The 19,531-nt window shown below is 39.9% G+C and overlaps 1 protein-coding gene across 6 annotated transcripts in view; it reads right to left on the bottom strand.

Annotated features, from left to right (window-relative positions):
• Cdk14 (cyclin dependent kinase 14) overlaps nt 1–19,531 on the bottom strand; it is a 587,756-nt gene that overhangs the window by 304,519 nt on the left and 263,706 nt on the right. For all 6 annotated transcript variants that reach the window (XM_052720087.1, XM_052720086.1, XM_052720089.1 and 3 more), the window contains one exon: nt 13,794–13,888. In XM_052720087.1, coding sequence (XP_052576047.1) covers nt 13,794–13,888 — 95 coding nt within the window. The remainder of the gene's footprint in view (nt 1–13,793; nt 13,889–19,531) is intronic.

Below are 19,531 nucleotides of genomic sequence, written 5' to 3'. Positions count from 1 at the left end.
GCTCAGAGTTTAAGAACATTGGCTGTTCTTCCAGAGGTCCTGAGTTCAATTCCCAGCAACCACATGGTGGCTCACAATCACCAACAATGAGATCTGGGTACAGGCACTCATGCAGACAGAACACTGTATACATAATAAATAAATAAATCTTTAAAAACAAAAGTTATCACACCCTTGGAAAATGAAGGGTTAACATCTATTTATAAATTAACATTCATAGTTCTTTGCCAAGGATAGGTTCTTCCAAAAATAGAAGAATACTAGGTTTATTATATAGAAAGTAATAAAGTATATTCCGAACAAAATAATATAAAAGGAAAACTGGAACCCAACTAAAAGAGAAAGAGATGGGCCTGGATACAGGAAGTCAACTCCACTGGTGTCCAATGCACAGAGCTGCCTTTCAATGCACCAACACAGTCAGGGCTTTAACCCTCCTGATCCCTGGCCTCCAGACAAAGGGAACAGCGCGGCCATTAGAGTGAGGGGCTCAGCAGCTGGGACGAATCTTGGAGGTGGTAACAGCTCCAGGTATTATTTACAGTAGCTAGACAAGTGCTAACTTAAAAAAGGATATGGTCACCTTCTCTCTGTATCTGACATACTCTCTAAGGTAGTTTAGTGAAGGATTACTGTACTCTGAAACACATGTGCATACATACATACACACATGTTCACAGACACATTTACACTGCTGTTCTGTGGAACGTTGAAATGAAACTGGAAAATGCCTGCTACAATGTTAGTATGCGGCACATAAAATGAGAATCTTGCTGTAGCCCTTGGGATGAAAAGCTGCCCATTTACCTGTTACAGATACTATTATCAAAAAAGAATGGTCAAGTGTCCTTCGACCCCTTTACAATTTGCCTGTCAATTCACAGTACTGTTCAGTGGGCTGAAATCTGATTTGTTTTTATAAATAAAGATCATTGGTCTTTCGTTTTCTTCTAATAAATACTCTGTGAATAATCATATTCTCCCCATAGCTCTTTCCTCTTGCAATGGTGACTTTGTCTTATTGTCAGATTTAGATGGCTTCCTTCAACATATTCTCAAATTTCTATCTACATTACTAACACTGTCCTCACTGCTTCTGCTCCTTATCCAAGTAAACCAGATAATGAACTAGAAGGGGGAGAAAAGAGAATCAACTTGAGCTTCCAGACACCCCGATCGCGGCTGAAACAGAGATGGCTAACTGGGGCTCCAAGCTAGAAAGCAGGTCACATATCAAGGAAAAATGAAAAATCCCCCATATGGAAAGTTCTTACTTAGCAAATAGTTGCCATGACTAATTAGCTTTTTAGTTCCTGGATTATGAAATGGAGATGAAGCATGGGCATCTGTTGAGGATTTAAAACTGGAGTGTGTGTGTGTGTGTGTGTGTGTGTGTGTGTGTGTGTGTGTGTGTGTGTGTCAGAGAGAGAGAGCTAGAAAAGAGTGTAAATTACTCACTGAACCTGGAATTTAACTCACAATACTGAAGCTCTGTCTCAAAAAAAAAAAAAATGAGGATTTAGTGATGTAAATGCAAAACCCAAAGGGTCTATAGTCTGAATAATTGTTTTGAATTCAGGCCACCAGCCAGTTTTCTACAACATGAATGCATATTGCCGTGTACACCACCACCGCAACCATTAAGACAAGTCATAACAAACAACAATTAGCGAAGATAAATATTTCTACCGAAATAAAAAATCCTAAAAAGACACACTTCAGATTTTTTTATGTCTCTAAAATTTTAAGGATTTGATGGTAATGTAATCACTGTTAATTTGAGTATCTTCACTCATGTGACCTTTGTCACATTTAATAAACGTAACAATTGATGAATACCAAAATGGTACATGCTTCACAGCATTAATGTGAACAAAACTAACAAATTATGCAGTGATTTATATAATCACAAGCTTAAGAATAATTCATAATTAAACTTTTTAAGATTCCAAGATAAAGATGACAAACAGAATATATATCTACTTTATATTCTGTCAAAGCCACATATCATCACATTGTAGATGCTCCAAAATAAACAGTAACTAGATTACCACAGTAAGACACAGAGGCACAAATATCACAGTGTCAGTGAGGAAAGTCTAGAAGCAATACTGCTTACATACAGAAGTGTCAGTGGGGACAGTGACATTCAGACACAGGAAGTCTACATATAGAGGTTAACTGGAAGTCCTCAGTAGCTACTCAGTCCTTAGATCCCTGTCCTAGCTGTTTGCAGACAGACCCTCTTCTTGAATACAGAAAGGGTATGTCAACTGAGAAATCAAATTAAGATCAGATATCATCCACAGTAGGACCTCTCTGGGCACTGTATACACACTACACCTACATACACATGCACACAAATACCTTTAATAAAACTTTTGAAAAGACATATTTAAGAGACAACAAAAAAGTTTCATTGTATGTTTAGAAAGAACAGAACTGGTTTTCTTAATGTAAAAGGTACAAGGTGAAGATCTCTGTTTCCCTAATGAACTTAAAACCAAAGGACTCTAATCTCCATGCAAGTGTGACAATGATGTCACCACAAATACATGCCTGACATCTAGCGTGGCAAATACACACCTTTACCACAGCAAGGACTGCACACTAATTTAAAATGCTATGTGACCTGAGCTAAATATTCACACAAGAAACAAGAAATAACTACTTTTAAACAAGGAAATCCAGGCACTGTGATATATGCCTGCAATCCCAGGGTTTAGGAGGCAGAGGCAGAAGGATCGGCAGTTCAAGAACAGCCCCTGCAACAGGAGATTTTGTGTCAACACAGACACACACACACACACACACACACACACACACACACACACACACACACACACTTGTGCACACATAGAGACGTGCACAAACACATGCACATACACACACAAGCACAAATGCATTCATACATGCACATATGCAAACACATACACACACAAATGCATGCACACATTCACACACATACAGGAACACATGCACATGCATACATAGTAAACAAGATGAAGGAAGTACACATTAAAATTATACAAATTTCTCAAGTTACTGTGAAAATTTGTGGAATGTTATTTCCACTTCATTTTGTGTGTTATATAGCAATGTGCACATTCCCACTTACAATTTGCTAATGATGCTTCCTCCAGGTATTTACTGACCTAATTCAAAGGTAACTGGAACCATTGATTATCTTTATCATGAAGATCTTGGGCACATTCAGTAAAAAAAAAAAATTTCTTGTACTTATAAATAATACTTTCTCTAGTTCCCATTTTTGATAGTTTTATTCTACTTAGTATGTCACTTTCCTGCCTTCCCACACCTTAACATGCACAGTCACATAAGCTTGTTATTTTCTTAAGAAATATAAGTCCAAGTAGATCAAAGACCTCAACATAAATCCAGTTACTCTGAACCTGATAGAAGAGAAAGCAGGAAGTGGTCTTGAATGCATTGGCACAGGAGATCACTTCCTAAATATAAAACCAGCAGCACAGACACTGAGAGCAACAATTAATAAATGGTACCTCTTGAAACTGAGAAGCTTTTGTAGGGCAAAGGACACGGTCAATAAGACAAAATGACAGCCTACAGAATGGGAAAAGATCTTCACCAACCCCACATCTGACAGAGGGCTGATCTCCAGAATATATAAAGAACTCAAGAAACTAGACATCAAAATACCTAACAGTCCAATTAAAAAATGGGCTATAGAGCTAAACAGAGAATTCTCAACAGAAGAATCTCAAATGACAAAAAAGACATTAAGGAATTGCTCAACATCCTTAGTCATCAGGGAAATGCAAATCAAAACGACTGTGAGATACCATCTTACACCTGTCAGAATGGCTAAGGTCAAAAACACTGAAGACAGCTTATGTTGGAGAGGATGTGGAGCAAGGGGAACACTCCTATACTGTTGGTGGGAATGTAAACTTGTACAGCCACTTTGGAAATCAGTATGGCACTTTCTCAGAAAATTTGGAATTAATTTCCCTCAAGACCCAGCTATTCCACTCTTGGGCATATACCCAGGAATGATCAATCATACCATAAGGCACATGCTCAACTATGTTCATAGCAGCATTATTTGTAACAGCGAGAACCTGGAAACAACCTAGATGCCCTTCAGCTGAAGAATGGATAAAGAAAATGTGGTACATATACACAATGGAATACTACGCAGCAGAGAAAAACAATGACATCATGAGGTTTGCAGGCAAATGGATGGAACTAGAAAATATCATCCTGAGTGGGGTAACCTAGACTTAGAAAGACAAACATGATATGTCCTCACTCATAAGTGGATACTAGATATAAAGCAAAGGATAACCAGACTACAACTCACAGCTCCAGGGAGGCTAGCTAGTAAAGACAACCCTAGGAAAGACACAGGGCTGGCACAGCGACAGAGAAATGGATGCGATCCACATGAGCAAACTGGGAGTGGGGGAGTAATGGAGGGCAAGGGTCGGGGAAAGAGAGTTTAGCAGAGTGAGAGGTCCTAGCTGGATCAGGAACAGAGTGGGAAAACAAGGAAAGAGATACCATGATAAATGAAGACACCATGGGAATAGGAAGAAGCATAGTGCTAGAGAGGTGTCCAGGAATCCACAGAGATGACTCCACTACAGACTAATGGCAATGGTCGAGAGGGTGCCTGAGCTGACCTGCTCTGGTGATCTGATGGCCGAATACCCTAACTGTCATGATGGAACCCTCATCCAGTGACTAATGGAAGTAGATGCAGAGATCCACAGCAAAGCCCCAGGCGGAGCTCCAGGAGTCCAATCGAAGAGATAGAGGAGGGATTATATGAGCAAGAGACATCAAGACCATGATTGGAAAATGTACTTGACAACTAGCCAAACTAGCGGACACACATGAACTGTGAACCAATAGCTGAGGAGCCCCCATGGTACAGGACCAGGCCCTCTGGATAAGTGAGACAGTTGTTTAGCTTGAACTGTTTAGGGGGACCTCAGGCAGTGAGACAGGGACCTGTCCTTAGTGCATGAGCCAGCTTTTTGGAACCTAGAGCCTCTGCTGAGACACTTTGCTCAGCCTTGGTGCAGAGAGGAGGGGCTTGGACCTGTCTCATCTGAATATACCAGGCTCTGCTGACTACCCAGGGGAGACCTTGCCTTGGAGGAGGTGGGAATGGGGGGTGAGTTGGGGGGGCAAGGCTGGGGGGTGGGAGGAGGGAGGACAGGGTAATCTGTGGTTGATATGTAAAATCAATAGAAAATCTCTTAATCAAAAAGAAAGAAAGGAAGGAAGGAGAGAGAGAGAGAGAGAGAGAGAGAGAGAGAGAGAGAGAGAGAGAGAGAGAGAGAGAGAGAGAGAGAGAGAGAGAGAAAACAGTATTTCTGGTAAGGAAAAGAAAATTAAAACTGTTTTCTTTCCCAAGAAACCCTCTTTTTTTTTTTTAATATAGCTCTTATCTTCCCTGTGATTTCTCCACTACTAAATGCCTGTGGTTTAAATGATAGAATTATAAAATAAAATGAGAATTCAAAATGAAAACAAAACATCTACAGAGGCAGAATGTATTCAAAGAAAATGGTTTGAAATATGGTGGAATATGCATATAACTGTTTGTAGATAATCAGACATTCACTTCCATCTTAGACCATAGAACCTAAGATCCCGAATTAGGATTGAGGGCATGCAATACAGCTGGCAACCACATGAAAGGACACCACCATGCAGAACGTGTGACACAAGAACAAAGAAAAAGCACTACAATCCCAACATCCAGCACGACAGTGAACACACAGCTGACAATGACTGAAAGAAACTACAATGGTTTATTAGATGAGAAAAGGCACCAGGGGAAGGAAAGAATAGAAGTTAATTGACTTTGTTTTACCAATTAGAGAAAACAGGAGTTCATCAGAGAGCACTGATTGAAAGCTAGCTTGATGCCTTTCATTTCCTCAATTTCTCCTTGTGGTTCCCATCCTTGCATCTCACACTGCCTGCAGTCGGCCAGCCACAAGGCCCGCATCTGTTCTTCCACATTCGGAACTCCCTTCTGAGTGACAGCTTTTCCGGCCAGAATATGTAATCACTAGCATAACTAGTTCTCCATATATAAAATAAAAACTTCCTTAAAATCTTTTATAAAGGAAAGTCTTTGAGTCCAAGGCAGGCTGTCAACTGTTTTCACCAAGTTGCCAAAATGCCATAGTCCTACCACAATATGGAGAAGTGTGGCTGCAATTTTAAACTCAAATGGCTTGTGGACCTACATCACCTAGCGTAAGATCACCAGGCTTACTGCAGACACAAACATGCATTTTGTTTACTCTGTATGGGTTTTGCTGTTGTTGTTGTTTAGAGGCTCTTGCCATAGAGTCCATAGTGGCGTTCAATCTGTGGTCCTCTTGTATCATGCTCCCAAGTGCTCGGAGTGTGTACCATCACGCTAGGGTGATAAAGGGCTGGGTATTTGTATCTCTAGACTCAAAAGAGAAGGGTCTGTCAAGACAGCCCATTTAAGCTATAGGACAAATCAACTAATCACTGTTCAAGTGAAGGACCATAAAAATTTTAGTTTGCTTATGAAAAATGGTGGTGCCAAATGAGACAAATTTACATAAAAGTTGTGAAACTTGGTCCTTTGCTAACTAACTTGGAGATGCCTGGATTAACACTGCAACAAGCCTGCTTCGTGAATCTTGATGGCAAGTAGGCCCTGTCTATCATTATACAGACTCGAAAGATGACAGGAAACAGCTACTGGAAAGCGCAGGAAGTACATGAATGAACCTGGTTTTCTTTATCAGCAAAACAGAGGGATCTTATGAGTACTCCAAGGTTCCAGTAGGACCATGACTTCCATGTACTAAGACACTCAATAAAATTTTAGTGCAATGCATGCAGGACAGGTTAGGAAACACATACCCCAACCCACACTAAATTTCAGATGTGGTTCTATTCATCCTGTTGAATGAACACATTTAGTGATAAAGTGTCCCTTACACTCTAAAACAACAAGTTTAGTTTACTAGAAACAGAGCACAGGAATATTCTTTCCAAAATGAAGCTATAACGGGCCTCCTGGAAGTCTAATACTTGGCTTCTGTAGCCTCTCTGGAGCACAGGCACTGTTCCCCTCTCCTTTCTGCGTGGTTCCCATCACTCTTACTGCTGCTGCCTTGTCATCTCATTAGTCGACCGGTGTCAGCTCTGCTTTGCTCCAGGTCCTGTCAACACACACACACCCTACACTGGCTATCGTCTGCTGTCACATCTCGGTGCCAGCTCACACTGGAGCAAAGAAATTACCAGTCTTGTTCTACATGAATCATTTGTAAGTAAATGTGCTTGCACTGTCTTTTTCTACATATAGCCAAACTGTCCTTTAGGAAATAGCCAAGTACACTGTTTTACACAGAATCTACCTTGAAAGATGGACTCATAATTTCATCAGACTATTTTCTGACCCTTGATTACATCACTCTGTTAATTATGGGTACTACCTATGACAGACACAGATTGGTCAAGCACATCATTATCACTTCTTTATCAGAATCTCTAACTCAGACATAAGGAGAATGAGGTCAAGAACAGTCCCCTCTAGCACTCCCCAATTGACTTTACTCCTCAATCATGCCAATGCATTAATCAATAGGTTTGGGCAAAGCTGTTGAAGTGACATAAACAGAAAAGCATGGTGATCTGACAAGCAGGTTTCATGGCCATTCTATTTGTTCAGATCTCATTAGAGCTCTTAGAACAATCAAATCAAATCCTAGGACAATCAAATAATACGTAATGAGAACGAAGATGATCAAAACAATTTCAAAATACAGTTTGGAATTCTGCCAATGGTCTTATTATCCTGTATACCTATAGATGCAGAGACCTATTTTAAGGCACATTTTAAAAACTAGATTCACTCTCAACTATCTCCAATTTAGATAATCACTCAAAGGTCATAAAGGGAGGATATGTGAGTATGTCACCTGTGTTCACCTCATATTCTTATCTGTAACTGCGTGATAAAGTTAAACTAATGTCTGCTTATGAGATGGTTCAGGGAGCCAAGGGAAGTATGTTCTATATTGGAACGCACTCTGTGTGCTGGGAAAACTACTGCTGTGCTTTGTAAATTTACTTACTTATTTTTTTAGATAGGGTTTCAGTATATAGCACTGACTGGCTGGAACTCACAGAGATCTCTGTCTATGTCACCATGAGTGCTAAAATTAAAAGCATGCACCACTATGATCAGCCTATTCTGTGAATCTTCATGAGAAACAGGACCTGTCTGCCCTTATAAACATTGGACACAGTCCTGTGGGGTCCTGTACAGTCAAAACATGACATGTGACTTCATTTCAGCCAACTCTATAGAAACAATTCTAGCTCATCATTGGATGAAAACAACCCAAAGAAGCAATGAGGCTGCAGAGGTTATTTTGACATCATTAGCAAAGCAGTGATATCTATTAACCCGGGGAAGCCGGGGAAGCAAGCAATTGAGAGATGAGTCTGTTTTTAACACTTGTGATGGCAGCAGGTGCTCAGTGCATACCTCCCTGCCATAGTTCTTGCTCTGGTTCTCACTGGCCAGAGTCACCTGACATCTTTCTTGTTTTTAAAGTCCAATCATCAGGGCTGCTAGCCACAATACCAGCTACAAGCCCTGCCTTTCTGAGTCAGCCAAGGAGAAGTTCTGTTTTGCAATAGGGAGCTCTGACTGGCACGTTCATTTTGAACAGAGAGTTTCTTTAATTCCCCGGACACAACTATGAATCTGTAGCCATGCGTTGTCTATAGCTGCTCTAACTGCTCAAGCATCACACTCATTCTCTATTTTCTACTTAGAAGAACATTTGCTTTGGTAGAAAAAAAATGTTTAAACATAGGGAATACAGCTGGAATGTAGATCAACTAGGCAGAAAAACAAAATATGAGTTAAATGATGATTTATGAGTTAGTGATAAAAATTTTCCCTCCTCTCTCTCTGTCTCTCTTTGTCTCTCTGTATCTCTCTCTGTCTCTCTCTCTCTCTCTCTCTGTGTGTGTGTGTGTGTGTGTGTGTGTGTGTGTGTGTGTGTGTGTACACAAAAACATTTAATTAGATTTCTGATGTGTCAGGTAGTCTGGTGTGCACTAGAGAGGTAGTCACTGCCTTAACTTGGCTCACTTAGAATCAGGATGAATTTCATACAAGGGTGTGTCCTCAGCACTGTGACCATTGAAGTGGGCTATGTCCTAGTTTTCATTCATGGATCTCTATTCTGCAGTCTACATTAATTTATACCCGAGTCCTAGTTAATGACTAATGCATGAAAAACTATGCCAAGACTTAGGATGTTAAAGTAACAACCATCAAAATCTCACAATTTAAGTGGACAACACTTATGAGAGTGTTTCATAAAATTAATAGAGTTATGAAAACACATCATGGTATTTTTGGTCATCTTTCAATCATCTTACATGATTTTTGGTTACATCGTCTTTTTCTCATGAGGAGAAATCTTATATTTTTAAGTTTTAAAATATGTTCCATAATAGTTTGGATTATTTCAGTGGTTTACATCATAGTAGGAGAAATAAAATGACCACATCTAATTTATTGTGATTCATTATGAATTTCTAGGCTTTTCTCCTTTCACTGGCAGCTTTCTGAGCACTAACTCATATACTAACATTTACACACACACACACACACACACACACACACACACGTAGATGTAATTCAGTGTAGATGTAGCCAACGGTTTTATCAAACAAGAAACACAGAGCCGATTCAGAGAAGAAAGCCAAGAGGTCAGAGTCAAGAGCCTCACCCTTCCTGATTCAGGGATCCTCCTCAGCCCAGAGAGCTCTCCGAAAGAGAGCCCTACTTCCTGTGTGTCTGTCTCTATAGTCTCCTTGTTCTGGCTTCTCATTGGTTGTAAACCCAATCATGTGACTGCCTCGTCACTGCCTGTATGTACCACCCTCCAGGTCCTTAAAGGCGTACGCCACCACTGCCACGCACTTGCTATGGCTCTAATAGCTCTGACCCCAGGCAACTTTATTTATACCACCACACACACACATTTTGAGGACTCAGGACACCCGTACATATCCATGTTACCATCACCACAAAAAGGCAATGAAGGTAATAGACATGGCCATCTCCTACATCCTTGCATCATTTGCTCATTCATGTTTTGGTGGCAAGAATAGTTGAGGTAATATCTGGTCTCCTACCAAATCCTATAAGCCAACAATATCATATTGCTAACTTTAGGCACCATGTTGTACATTAACCTCTATAACCTATATATCTTGTAAAATCGAAACTTTGTCTATGTCTGGTAACCTCATTCAATTTTATGATTTATTTCTTTATTTTTAACAGGATCTTACTAAGTGGCCTTAGCTGGCCTGGAACTCTCTATGTAGACCAAGTGACTTTGAGCTGATAGAGAGCTCTGCCTGCCTCTGCTTCCCAAGCGCTGGGTTTAAAGGCATTTTCCACCATGCCTGGCTTTTGCTTCTTTTTGTAGACGATTATTAAATATGCAATGAAAAATGATGCTCCAGATGGCTTGCTCTTTTGCAATTTAAGGCAAAACACAATAGTTATGAAATTAATGGCAACATACATTTATATAATTGTGTTTACTATTAATATTCTTATTTCCACTTATGGAATATGTCTCACATTTTTCATCATACTGTTAAACACAATGTGGCACCCATTTGTCTTTGACAACAACAAAGGAGCATAAAAAACTAAATTGCTTAAGCTTTCTGTTAAAGTAGAAGAACAATTTTGTTAGCATTATCAAAGCTACAAGTATTCTGGAGCCAATGATTCTAAACGCTATTGTCTCCCTCTTTCAAGTTTAAACCCACACCTGAAATATGGAGAGCTACACCGGTATCGTAGACCATTAAGAAGCAGCTTCCTTTCCAAGCCTGCTTATCCTTCCCCTGTACATCTCTCATCTCCTGGATGAAGGCAGTTCCAGAAGCACACATCTCAGAGGCCCATGTGACCTGCTGCTGAGATAGAAGCCACCTGGGAAGCCCGTGGCCAACAAGCCCTAGCCTTGAAGTTTCCAGATCATTCCATATGCACACCTTGACAGTAAGTAGGAAACTCAGTTTCAGAATGATTTAGAAACTTTTCATGGTACTTGAGAGGATCAACCGAGTTCTATTATCCTGAATTCCTGGGCTAATTATCTCCAAAGCCATTTCCTTGAGTATTTTTCCATATCACTAACAATTAGTCACTTATTTCATTATTCTGGCCCTCAGAAGGCTTTCAGAAACCTAAAATGTCATTTGTGGGAATAAAACAAAAGAGCAAGGATTAGAGTTCTCTGTCAAAGACAAGGGCAGAATACATTATATGTGCATAGTGAGGCTCATAGGCATACCTCAGAAAGCCACTGAAAACAATTTTAACATTTATGTTATAACATTATAAGATAGAATAGTGTCCAAAAAATTGTCAAACTGTCTTTCTTTATCTTTACATTTAGGATTTTAAGAGTATGGCATATTGATTTTTCCTACATTGCATAACTTACGTCCTTTCAAAAAAGTTTTGTTTTCTTCTGGTTTTTGTATGTTTGTTTAGGTGGCAGTGGAGATTGAGTCCAAGGTCTTTTACTGAGGAAGCATGAACTTGTGGTAGTCTGAATGACAAATGCCCCCCACAGGCTCACAGATTGGAACATGTGGACCCCGGCTGGTGGCGCTGATTGGAGAGGTTATGGAGCACTGGGGCCTGACTGGAGGAAGTCCATCACTAATGACAGGCTGTGGGAGTTCATGGTCTCACCACAACTCCAATTTGCTTCACCTTTGGGCTTGTAGTTCATGGTCTGAGCCCTCAGCTTCCTGCTCCTGCCGCTGTGCTTGCTGCTTGCTGCCATGCCTCCCCAACTAAAAATGGAATTCTACTATTAAAGCAAAGACACACTAGTGTCTCAAAAACTGTCAAATTGTCTTGCTTCACCCCGGGATGGACTCACCCTTTCGGGAATCCTAAGTCAAAATAAACCCTTCCATACATTGCTTTGGTTATCGTACACTATCATAGCAACAGAGCAGTAATGGACACAGTCCTCTGCCCCAGAGCTGCATTTCTCCATATCACTCCCTTGGACACAGGGTCTTGCTAAGTTGACCAGGCTGGCCTTTAATTTGCTCTCTAGTACAGGCAGGCCAGGTATTTATGACTCTCCTGCCTCAGTCTCCTGAGAAATTGGGAATACTGATATGTGCCGCCAGGACCAGCAAGAAATACTATTAGTGACATGGAGCAACAGAATTAATGCTGATTAGAAAATAAGTTTATATCATCAACTTTAAAATCATTATAAATGATTTTATATGGTATTTTAATGGTATAAAATATTTATATTTTAATGGTAATATTATAAAGCTTGGGAATGTTTCGATTGCAATGTTTGATATTGATTTCAGAACATACCAAAAAGCCACATGTTTATGTGTACATCTATGCATATATGTATATATTAATTTAATTAACATATACATATGTGTGTGTTTAACTACACACCAGTGAACTGTACAGGGAAATAAACATGAAGTGTGTTAATTTAGGTGCCCCAAACATTGCTTTTTTCTTTTAGTTTAGTTGCTCAATTTGAGGGAGAGAATAAGTACATCATTAAATACTCTTTCTGTAAAGCATTATGGGAAATAGTGAATAAAAATAGAAAAATCTAGGTTTTATTGAAATATGTAAATCAGACATACTAGAAAACATGAATGGAAAATTCCAAGCCTAAGTCAGCTCAATACGTTATTGACTCCAAATGATGGAGGAAACAAAAGAAATTATATTTGCATTGATGTGTGAATCTGCTTCCATTCTTCGTAGCATGTAATATATGCAACTCGCTAGTAGTAGCTGTCCTTGTAGCCACATTACCATATTATTCAAATGTATCTATCATTTATATGTAAATAGACAAGATGAATGGCTTCTTCATGTGACAACAATTTTCAAATGATAAACAGACACAGGCAGACATTAAGAAGACAAAAATGATTCAAATATTCATTCTTTTACACTTTTAAGGAAAAATGGGAATTATTTCAATAAAAAAAACTAGTGTGGTAATTATAAAAATGAGACCTTACTTAATCTTCAAAATCCCGGTAGCTATTCTTCACACTAAAAAGTCGGCACCGGTGTCATTTGTATATTATAAATTACATGTTCTCAGATCCATCTGTGAAAACTGGGATGCTAATTATCATGGTTACATTTCATGATTCCACAGTTAAATGCTGAGACGGTGCTACACAAACACCATATGTTTTAGTTGAGGAAAATGAAGAAAGATTAATCACCAGTTGAAGTTCAGGTCTTCCAGCAGTGACACCCTCAACACAGAAGATTGTTACATGGTATGTGATACAAATTGGAAGCTTTAGTTCATGGCCAAAATAACTGGGGAGGAAAACTTGGAAATCCCAAGGAAAATATATTGTGTTGCCTCTGAATTCCTTTGATAGTCACCATCCTTTTCGATATGCCTAAAAATCACAACTTAAGCACACTGGTAACAAGTAGGCTATAAATAAATCATATACCTAACAAAATGGAGCTTAACATTTTTCTGGGTGTTCTTTAAGAGAACATATTAAAAAAAACTCTCACAGGGCCATTATTTTATGCAAAGCAATACTGCACATATTCAGAAAAATCACTCATTTCGGTACAGCAATTTAGAAATCAACTCCTATCACTGTATTTTATTTCTATTTAGCTAGCCTAAAATCTTATTTATTTCACTTACCACATATTCAAAGACAAGCGTCAGTGTCTCCTTGGTGTGGATGATGTCATGGAGCAGCACAATGTTTGCGTGCTTTAATCCTTTCAATAGAGAAGCTGTAAAATAAAAGTGGACAGAGAAACAATTTACCATCAGTTCCCACCAAACAGCATGTTTCATTATCCATGTGGTCATTGTCAGATGAAAGATATCCATTTCCCACGTTCTCAGCCAATAACAATTCAGAATAATGGGTGGAAGAACACGATTTTCATTTAGATGAAACTCTCCCAACTACTTACTTCAACTGTCCATCATTAGTAGTCTCTGGATAGGTTCCACCGAGTGCAGAGTACATGCCTACTGTGGTGTCGATTCTTTCCAATGAAAAGAATTACAATGTATTTGTGTATGTGAGTGCATGTATGTGTAGAGTACAAGTGTGGAGGTCCAAGGACAATCTGCAGGAGTTGGCTCTCTCCTTCTACCAAGTAGGTTGTGGGACAGAATTCAGCCATCAGACCTGGCAGCAAGTGCTTCTGCCCACTGAGCCTTCTCACCAGTCCTCAATTCTTTTACATGCTTGAAGTTTGTTTTAAATGAGGATTATTTACTATCAACATGGTTTACCATAACATATGTTCCACGTAGTCTACTAGTACTGGATAGGAAGTCCTGTAAATATCAACTAAACCATATTGCTTCACAATATAATTGAGTTTTTCTAAATCCTTATTGACTTTCTGAATAGAATAATAGTTCTAACAATTACTGAGAGTGTAATGTTAATGTCCCTAACTACAATGGTGGCGAAATCAAAGTATCTTTTGGGATCTCTAGGTGTTCTTTTCCTTTTGCTTCTTATATTTTTTTTACACCTATTTACTTTGTGTGTTTATGTTCTAATTAGCCTCAGCTGTCAACCTGACATAGCCCACAGTTATCTGAGGGATCTCAGTTAGGGGGTCGCTTCAGTCAAACTGGACTGTGGGCATGTCTGTGGAGCATTTTCCTAATTGCTAACCGACAGAGGAGGGCCCAGCCCCCTGCCAGTGGTGCCATTCCTACACGGGTGTTGCTGGGCTCATTAAGAAAGCTGGGCGAGCAGATGCCAGGGACAAGCCAGTAAGCAGCATTTCTCCATGGTGACTTCTTCAAGTTCCTGCCTTGCTGGAGTTTCTCCTCTGACTTCCATCTGTTATGGACCTATACCCATAAGATGGAAGAAAGCCCTTCCCACAGAATGTGCTTCTGGGCATAGTGTTCATCCCAGCAATGGACAACAAACCAGGGTGTATGCACAAGTACACGAGCGTTTATGTGTAGGTGGGGTGCCTTCCTGCAGGAGGCAGTTCTTTCCACCGCATGGCTCCCAGGTGCTGAGCTCATAACGCCAGGCTTGAGGGCATATGCCTTTTGTCTAATGCAACATCTCGGCAGCCCGGCTTCCCTAAGCCCTTGAAGTGCTGATGTTCATTGCACACACCTTTATCATGCTTTGATTTTTGTGAATTAAACCCTTTTATGGCTGTATATTGCTTTGTTATTGGAAGTATTTACTGCTCTGCTGTTAACCTTGTATGGCTCATCCAGTTTGAAAGTGATTGTTTACACAGTGGAACTTTTATGGTCCTTTTTCGTCTATCTTACCAATACTACCATAATGAGGTGAAGTTTTACAAACAGCATATAACTGGACCATATGTTTTAAAATCCCGTCCTGCCAATGTCTTGTTTTTACTTGATGGGAATAGGCCACTTACATTTATTATAGGTATTAAATGTGCAGTTGCCTACCGTTTTAATTTCCCCTGGACACCTTGCGATTTAGCTTTCATTTATTTTGGTTTTTTTTATCGCCTATATTTCTCAAGAGTTCAATTAACACTCACTTTATTTCTTTTTCTCTTTTCTTTTTACATATTTTCTGCTGTGCTTTGGTATTTTCAACCCAATGAGGCTTTCTGTTTGATTGTTTCATATGTCCAAAGGGCTGAAGAAAAAAAAATTAATTCATATCACAGTATTCTATGTTTTTCTCTAGTTTCACGGTGGGTTTCTGGTTCGTATGATTAGCTGAAGTGCAGATTCTTATTTTCTCATGTTTTGTAGATGCACACTCCTTTGTCCTTTCCTCGCTTATTTAGTGGACTGGAGTCCTAGTTTGAGAGTCCTCTCTCCTGACACTTTCACCCCCCTTTATATCGGTGTGTCGGTAGCTGAGAGGTGAGGGGTCCTTTTCCATCCCACATGATCCTTCTTAGCCCCGTCCTTCCTTCTTCCTTCCCGGCATCACTCAAGGTGGACTGCTCTTTCTTTGTATGACATCAGCAGCACAGAAGGGGTGTTCTCCAGGACCAACACTCCTGCAGCCTCGCAGCTCGACCCCCTTGGCTGTAGACAGTGCTGTCAGGTGCACTGAGTCTAGACTCCTTCTCTCCAGAGCTTCAAAAAGAGTCAACTCCTCTGTCCCTTCTCAGTCCCCAACCCTCTCTCAGGCCTCCCCAGCACTGCTCTCTACACTTAAAAGCCTGCTACGGTTTCTACTGATCCTGAAGGCACAGGTCACCTGTGCTTTGGGGGAGAGTTGGGGAGATGAAGGGAGAGTAGGCTGCCAACCTCCTGCTCCACAAGGAACAGGACATTTCTCCTCTCGGTGCATCCCTACTGGACACAAGGCCTGGCACATAGGAGGAACCCACATTTACTACCTGTCATTCATTTCTAGGAGCAGTGTATACTCTACTTCTGGGCCATCTCCCTAGCCCTGATTCCTTTACTGTCTCATGTAATTAGAAACATTTAAGACTAAAGGCAATCTTTAGATTTCACATGTAACGACATGTAAATATACTTATGAATTTGACCTTGTAGTTCCTTTTAAAACTTTTGTTATATGGCAATGGTTTGAAATTATAAAAAAAAAAATCCAACTACATCATTATTGTTCATCCTAGTAATTTATAATCTGTCTTTTAATTATTCAACTCTCTCATCAGCTTTCTACAATTAGAGCCTTAATTGTAGGACTTGGTTATTAATCTGTAGAACAAATGCACATTTGCTGGTGGTCCTCGGCTGTTTCTTCTGAGGCTGACTTCAGAAGAGGCTGTTATCTTGAATCACAGCAGGGTATTTGAAGTTGATGGCCAGGACAGTGCTTAACACCTATCTGAGAAGGAGTATCTCCAAAGGAAACAAATGAAGGACCTAGGGAAATCACAATGTACAAAAGGATCCTGACTGTGTGAGGCAGCCTTCAGAAACATATTATGTAACATTATTTGTAATCTTGTCCAATTTCATTTTTCATCCTCTCTTATGTTGTCAAGTTTAGAGACGACCCATCGGTATGGATAAAACTCTAAAAAAGAACTGAGGCTTTCACTGCATTAAGAACCCCACGCTCGGGGGACCTCAGGCTTGGTTTCTTCTTCCCCACTTCTCCCATTATTGCCTCTCTTTCTTCACTGCTTCCTCCGAATAATACCTTCCCACCCATGAAGTGCCACTGTGCTCTCCTCACAATGCCAGCAACAACAAATGTCTGTTAATTTTCATCTTGGGGAAAAGCGGTTTTTTTTCCCTTGAAAAACTCAAATGTCACAGAAATAAATATTTCTGTAATTTGACCAATATCATGTGATGTTTAAAAGCCTCGAAATATCTTTTACATAGGTCTCAATTTTGACAGGTTGTAGATTCCAGAATATATTCACGTATGCTTTCTCAACACACTGGCAGCTAAATAAGTATCAATATTTGAAAGTAAGTGCTCTTTTTGAGATTAACGTAATGAGTCTGTAACTGGAAAAGGACAGAGCCACAATTTCCAAAGGTGATGACAGAAAAACGGCATTTGCCAGTGGAAAACAGCCAGCACGCTACCAACACGAGGACAGGTGACAGACAGGACCCACTTGCGGCTGCCAACCCAGCAGTCACTGTTGTAGCAGGTGCCCAAGGCTGCAGTTCCTGCTGCCATCAAGGCAAACAAGTCTCTTGAGTGCCAAGCCCATCCAGGGACCCACAGCAGTGAGCTCTGGAGCTGTCTGTCCTTTTCTACAAGGAACACTGTCATAATAACACCCTCGAAGACTTAACTATATCATAAGTATACCATGTGTTATTTTCTCGTAGTTTGCAAACAAATGCAATTCTGAAGCATTTGCATTGGTTACACAGTAGACTTCCTTTCTGTACAAAGTGTAGCCAACCATCCAACAACATTTCAAATTCAGTTCTTCAGGAAGGTTTGAAATGACATAATTGAGGATGATAAAACATTTTGAATTAGAATTGAAGGTGAAAATCATAGTTTTGGGGTTCTGACATCACAATACGATGGAAGGCTGTCCATTCAAAAGGTAACTATGGGATGCAGGGACCTCCAACATCAAGCGGTAGACTTTATACACAGCATCAGTCATATCAGGATCTCCCACTTTGAGAATGCAGATAGTCTCCACTCTGATTGAAAGGGGGTGAATTTTATCCACAATTTGATCCCATCATGATAAAAAGAGAATCTGAATCAATACATATAATTAAAGTAGGTTCATTTGATTAAATCCTCAATCTAATGGATTAAAAACTGTTTATAACAAGGAAAGGAACCCACCTTTAGAATTTAAAAATGTCAAATTCTCCTAGGAAAGAAAAGACCGAAGACACATAACACATATTCTCTGTAATGTCAATGTTTGGAAAGAAATAGGGCATTTACCATTTCCTGTCATCAAAGAACAACTGTGTGTTCTTTGACAGTGAGTGAGATAAAGAAGTTGATAATCTGACTTTTCCCAGACAATAATAATTAGTGTCCGTAAAGCCTAAGGATCCAGTCATATCTCAATCTACAAACAACAGATACAATTTTTTCAGCCTCCACTCTAATGAAACTGTTTACTATAAACAGTAACAACTTTCAACGAAGAGCTCCTATCTGACTTGTTTGTTGATTCTGAATATTTTCTAAGCTAAAATATTTTGAATGAGAAAATCTTGAGGATGAACTGGGGGAAATAGGTGGGGGATGACTCATTGTTTTCGTGTGTCTGTGGTTGAGACATGATTCACACAGAATGAGAGCAAGCATGTACCCTGGAGACTGGTGGATGGCTCCTCACACTCCACCCACATTCTGTAATGCATGCTGCCTACCTGGACACAAGCTTGAAGAATAATTATACCTGTCATAGTTCTACTCATTTCTGGTTCTTTCCTTAATGATATCCAATATTATAAACACAGAGAAAGAGACAGAGAACCTCAGACTAATTAAAAAGTGTGATTATATCTTCAAATCTGTATTTGTCTTTTATACATGTACGTGTGTGTGTGTGTGTGTGTGTGTGTGTGTGTGTGTGTGTGTGTGTGTATGTGTGTGTACCAGTTAACATGAATGTGTACGCACATGCGTGGAGTCCAAAGGTCAACACTGAGTATCTTCCTTTGTTCTTCTTAGTTTTTGAGGAGTTGGCCATTTTGGTCAGACTGGCTGGCCAGCCTCAGACACCCTTCTGTCTCGTTGCACTGGGACCACGGGCACACTAAATTGCTAGATTTTCTTTTTTAAATAGGTTCTGGGGGAATTGGACTCAAGGTTTCCTGTTCCTGTATTAAGCCATCTCCCCAGCCTGCTTTTGCAGTTTCTATACACATATTCTCTGAGTTAAGTGGAGGAGAAATCATAGCTTATCCAAAACACAGGCTAAAGTAAATATGACATCACATAGACTTAAATCCCACACAGGCTT

The sequence above is a fragment of the Peromyscus californicus genome, unplaced genomic scaffold, assembly GCF_007827085.1.
Source record: "Peromyscus californicus insignis strain IS unplaced genomic scaffold, ASM782708v3 Scaffold_6__1_contigs__length_162567912, whole genome shotgun sequence".
In the NCBI taxonomy this organism is placed as follows: Eukaryota; Metazoa; Chordata; class Mammalia; order Rodentia; family Cricetidae; genus Peromyscus; species Peromyscus californicus.
The sequence above is the reverse complement of the archived record's forward strand: the minus strand, read 5'-3'. Positions and strand labels throughout refer to the sequence as shown.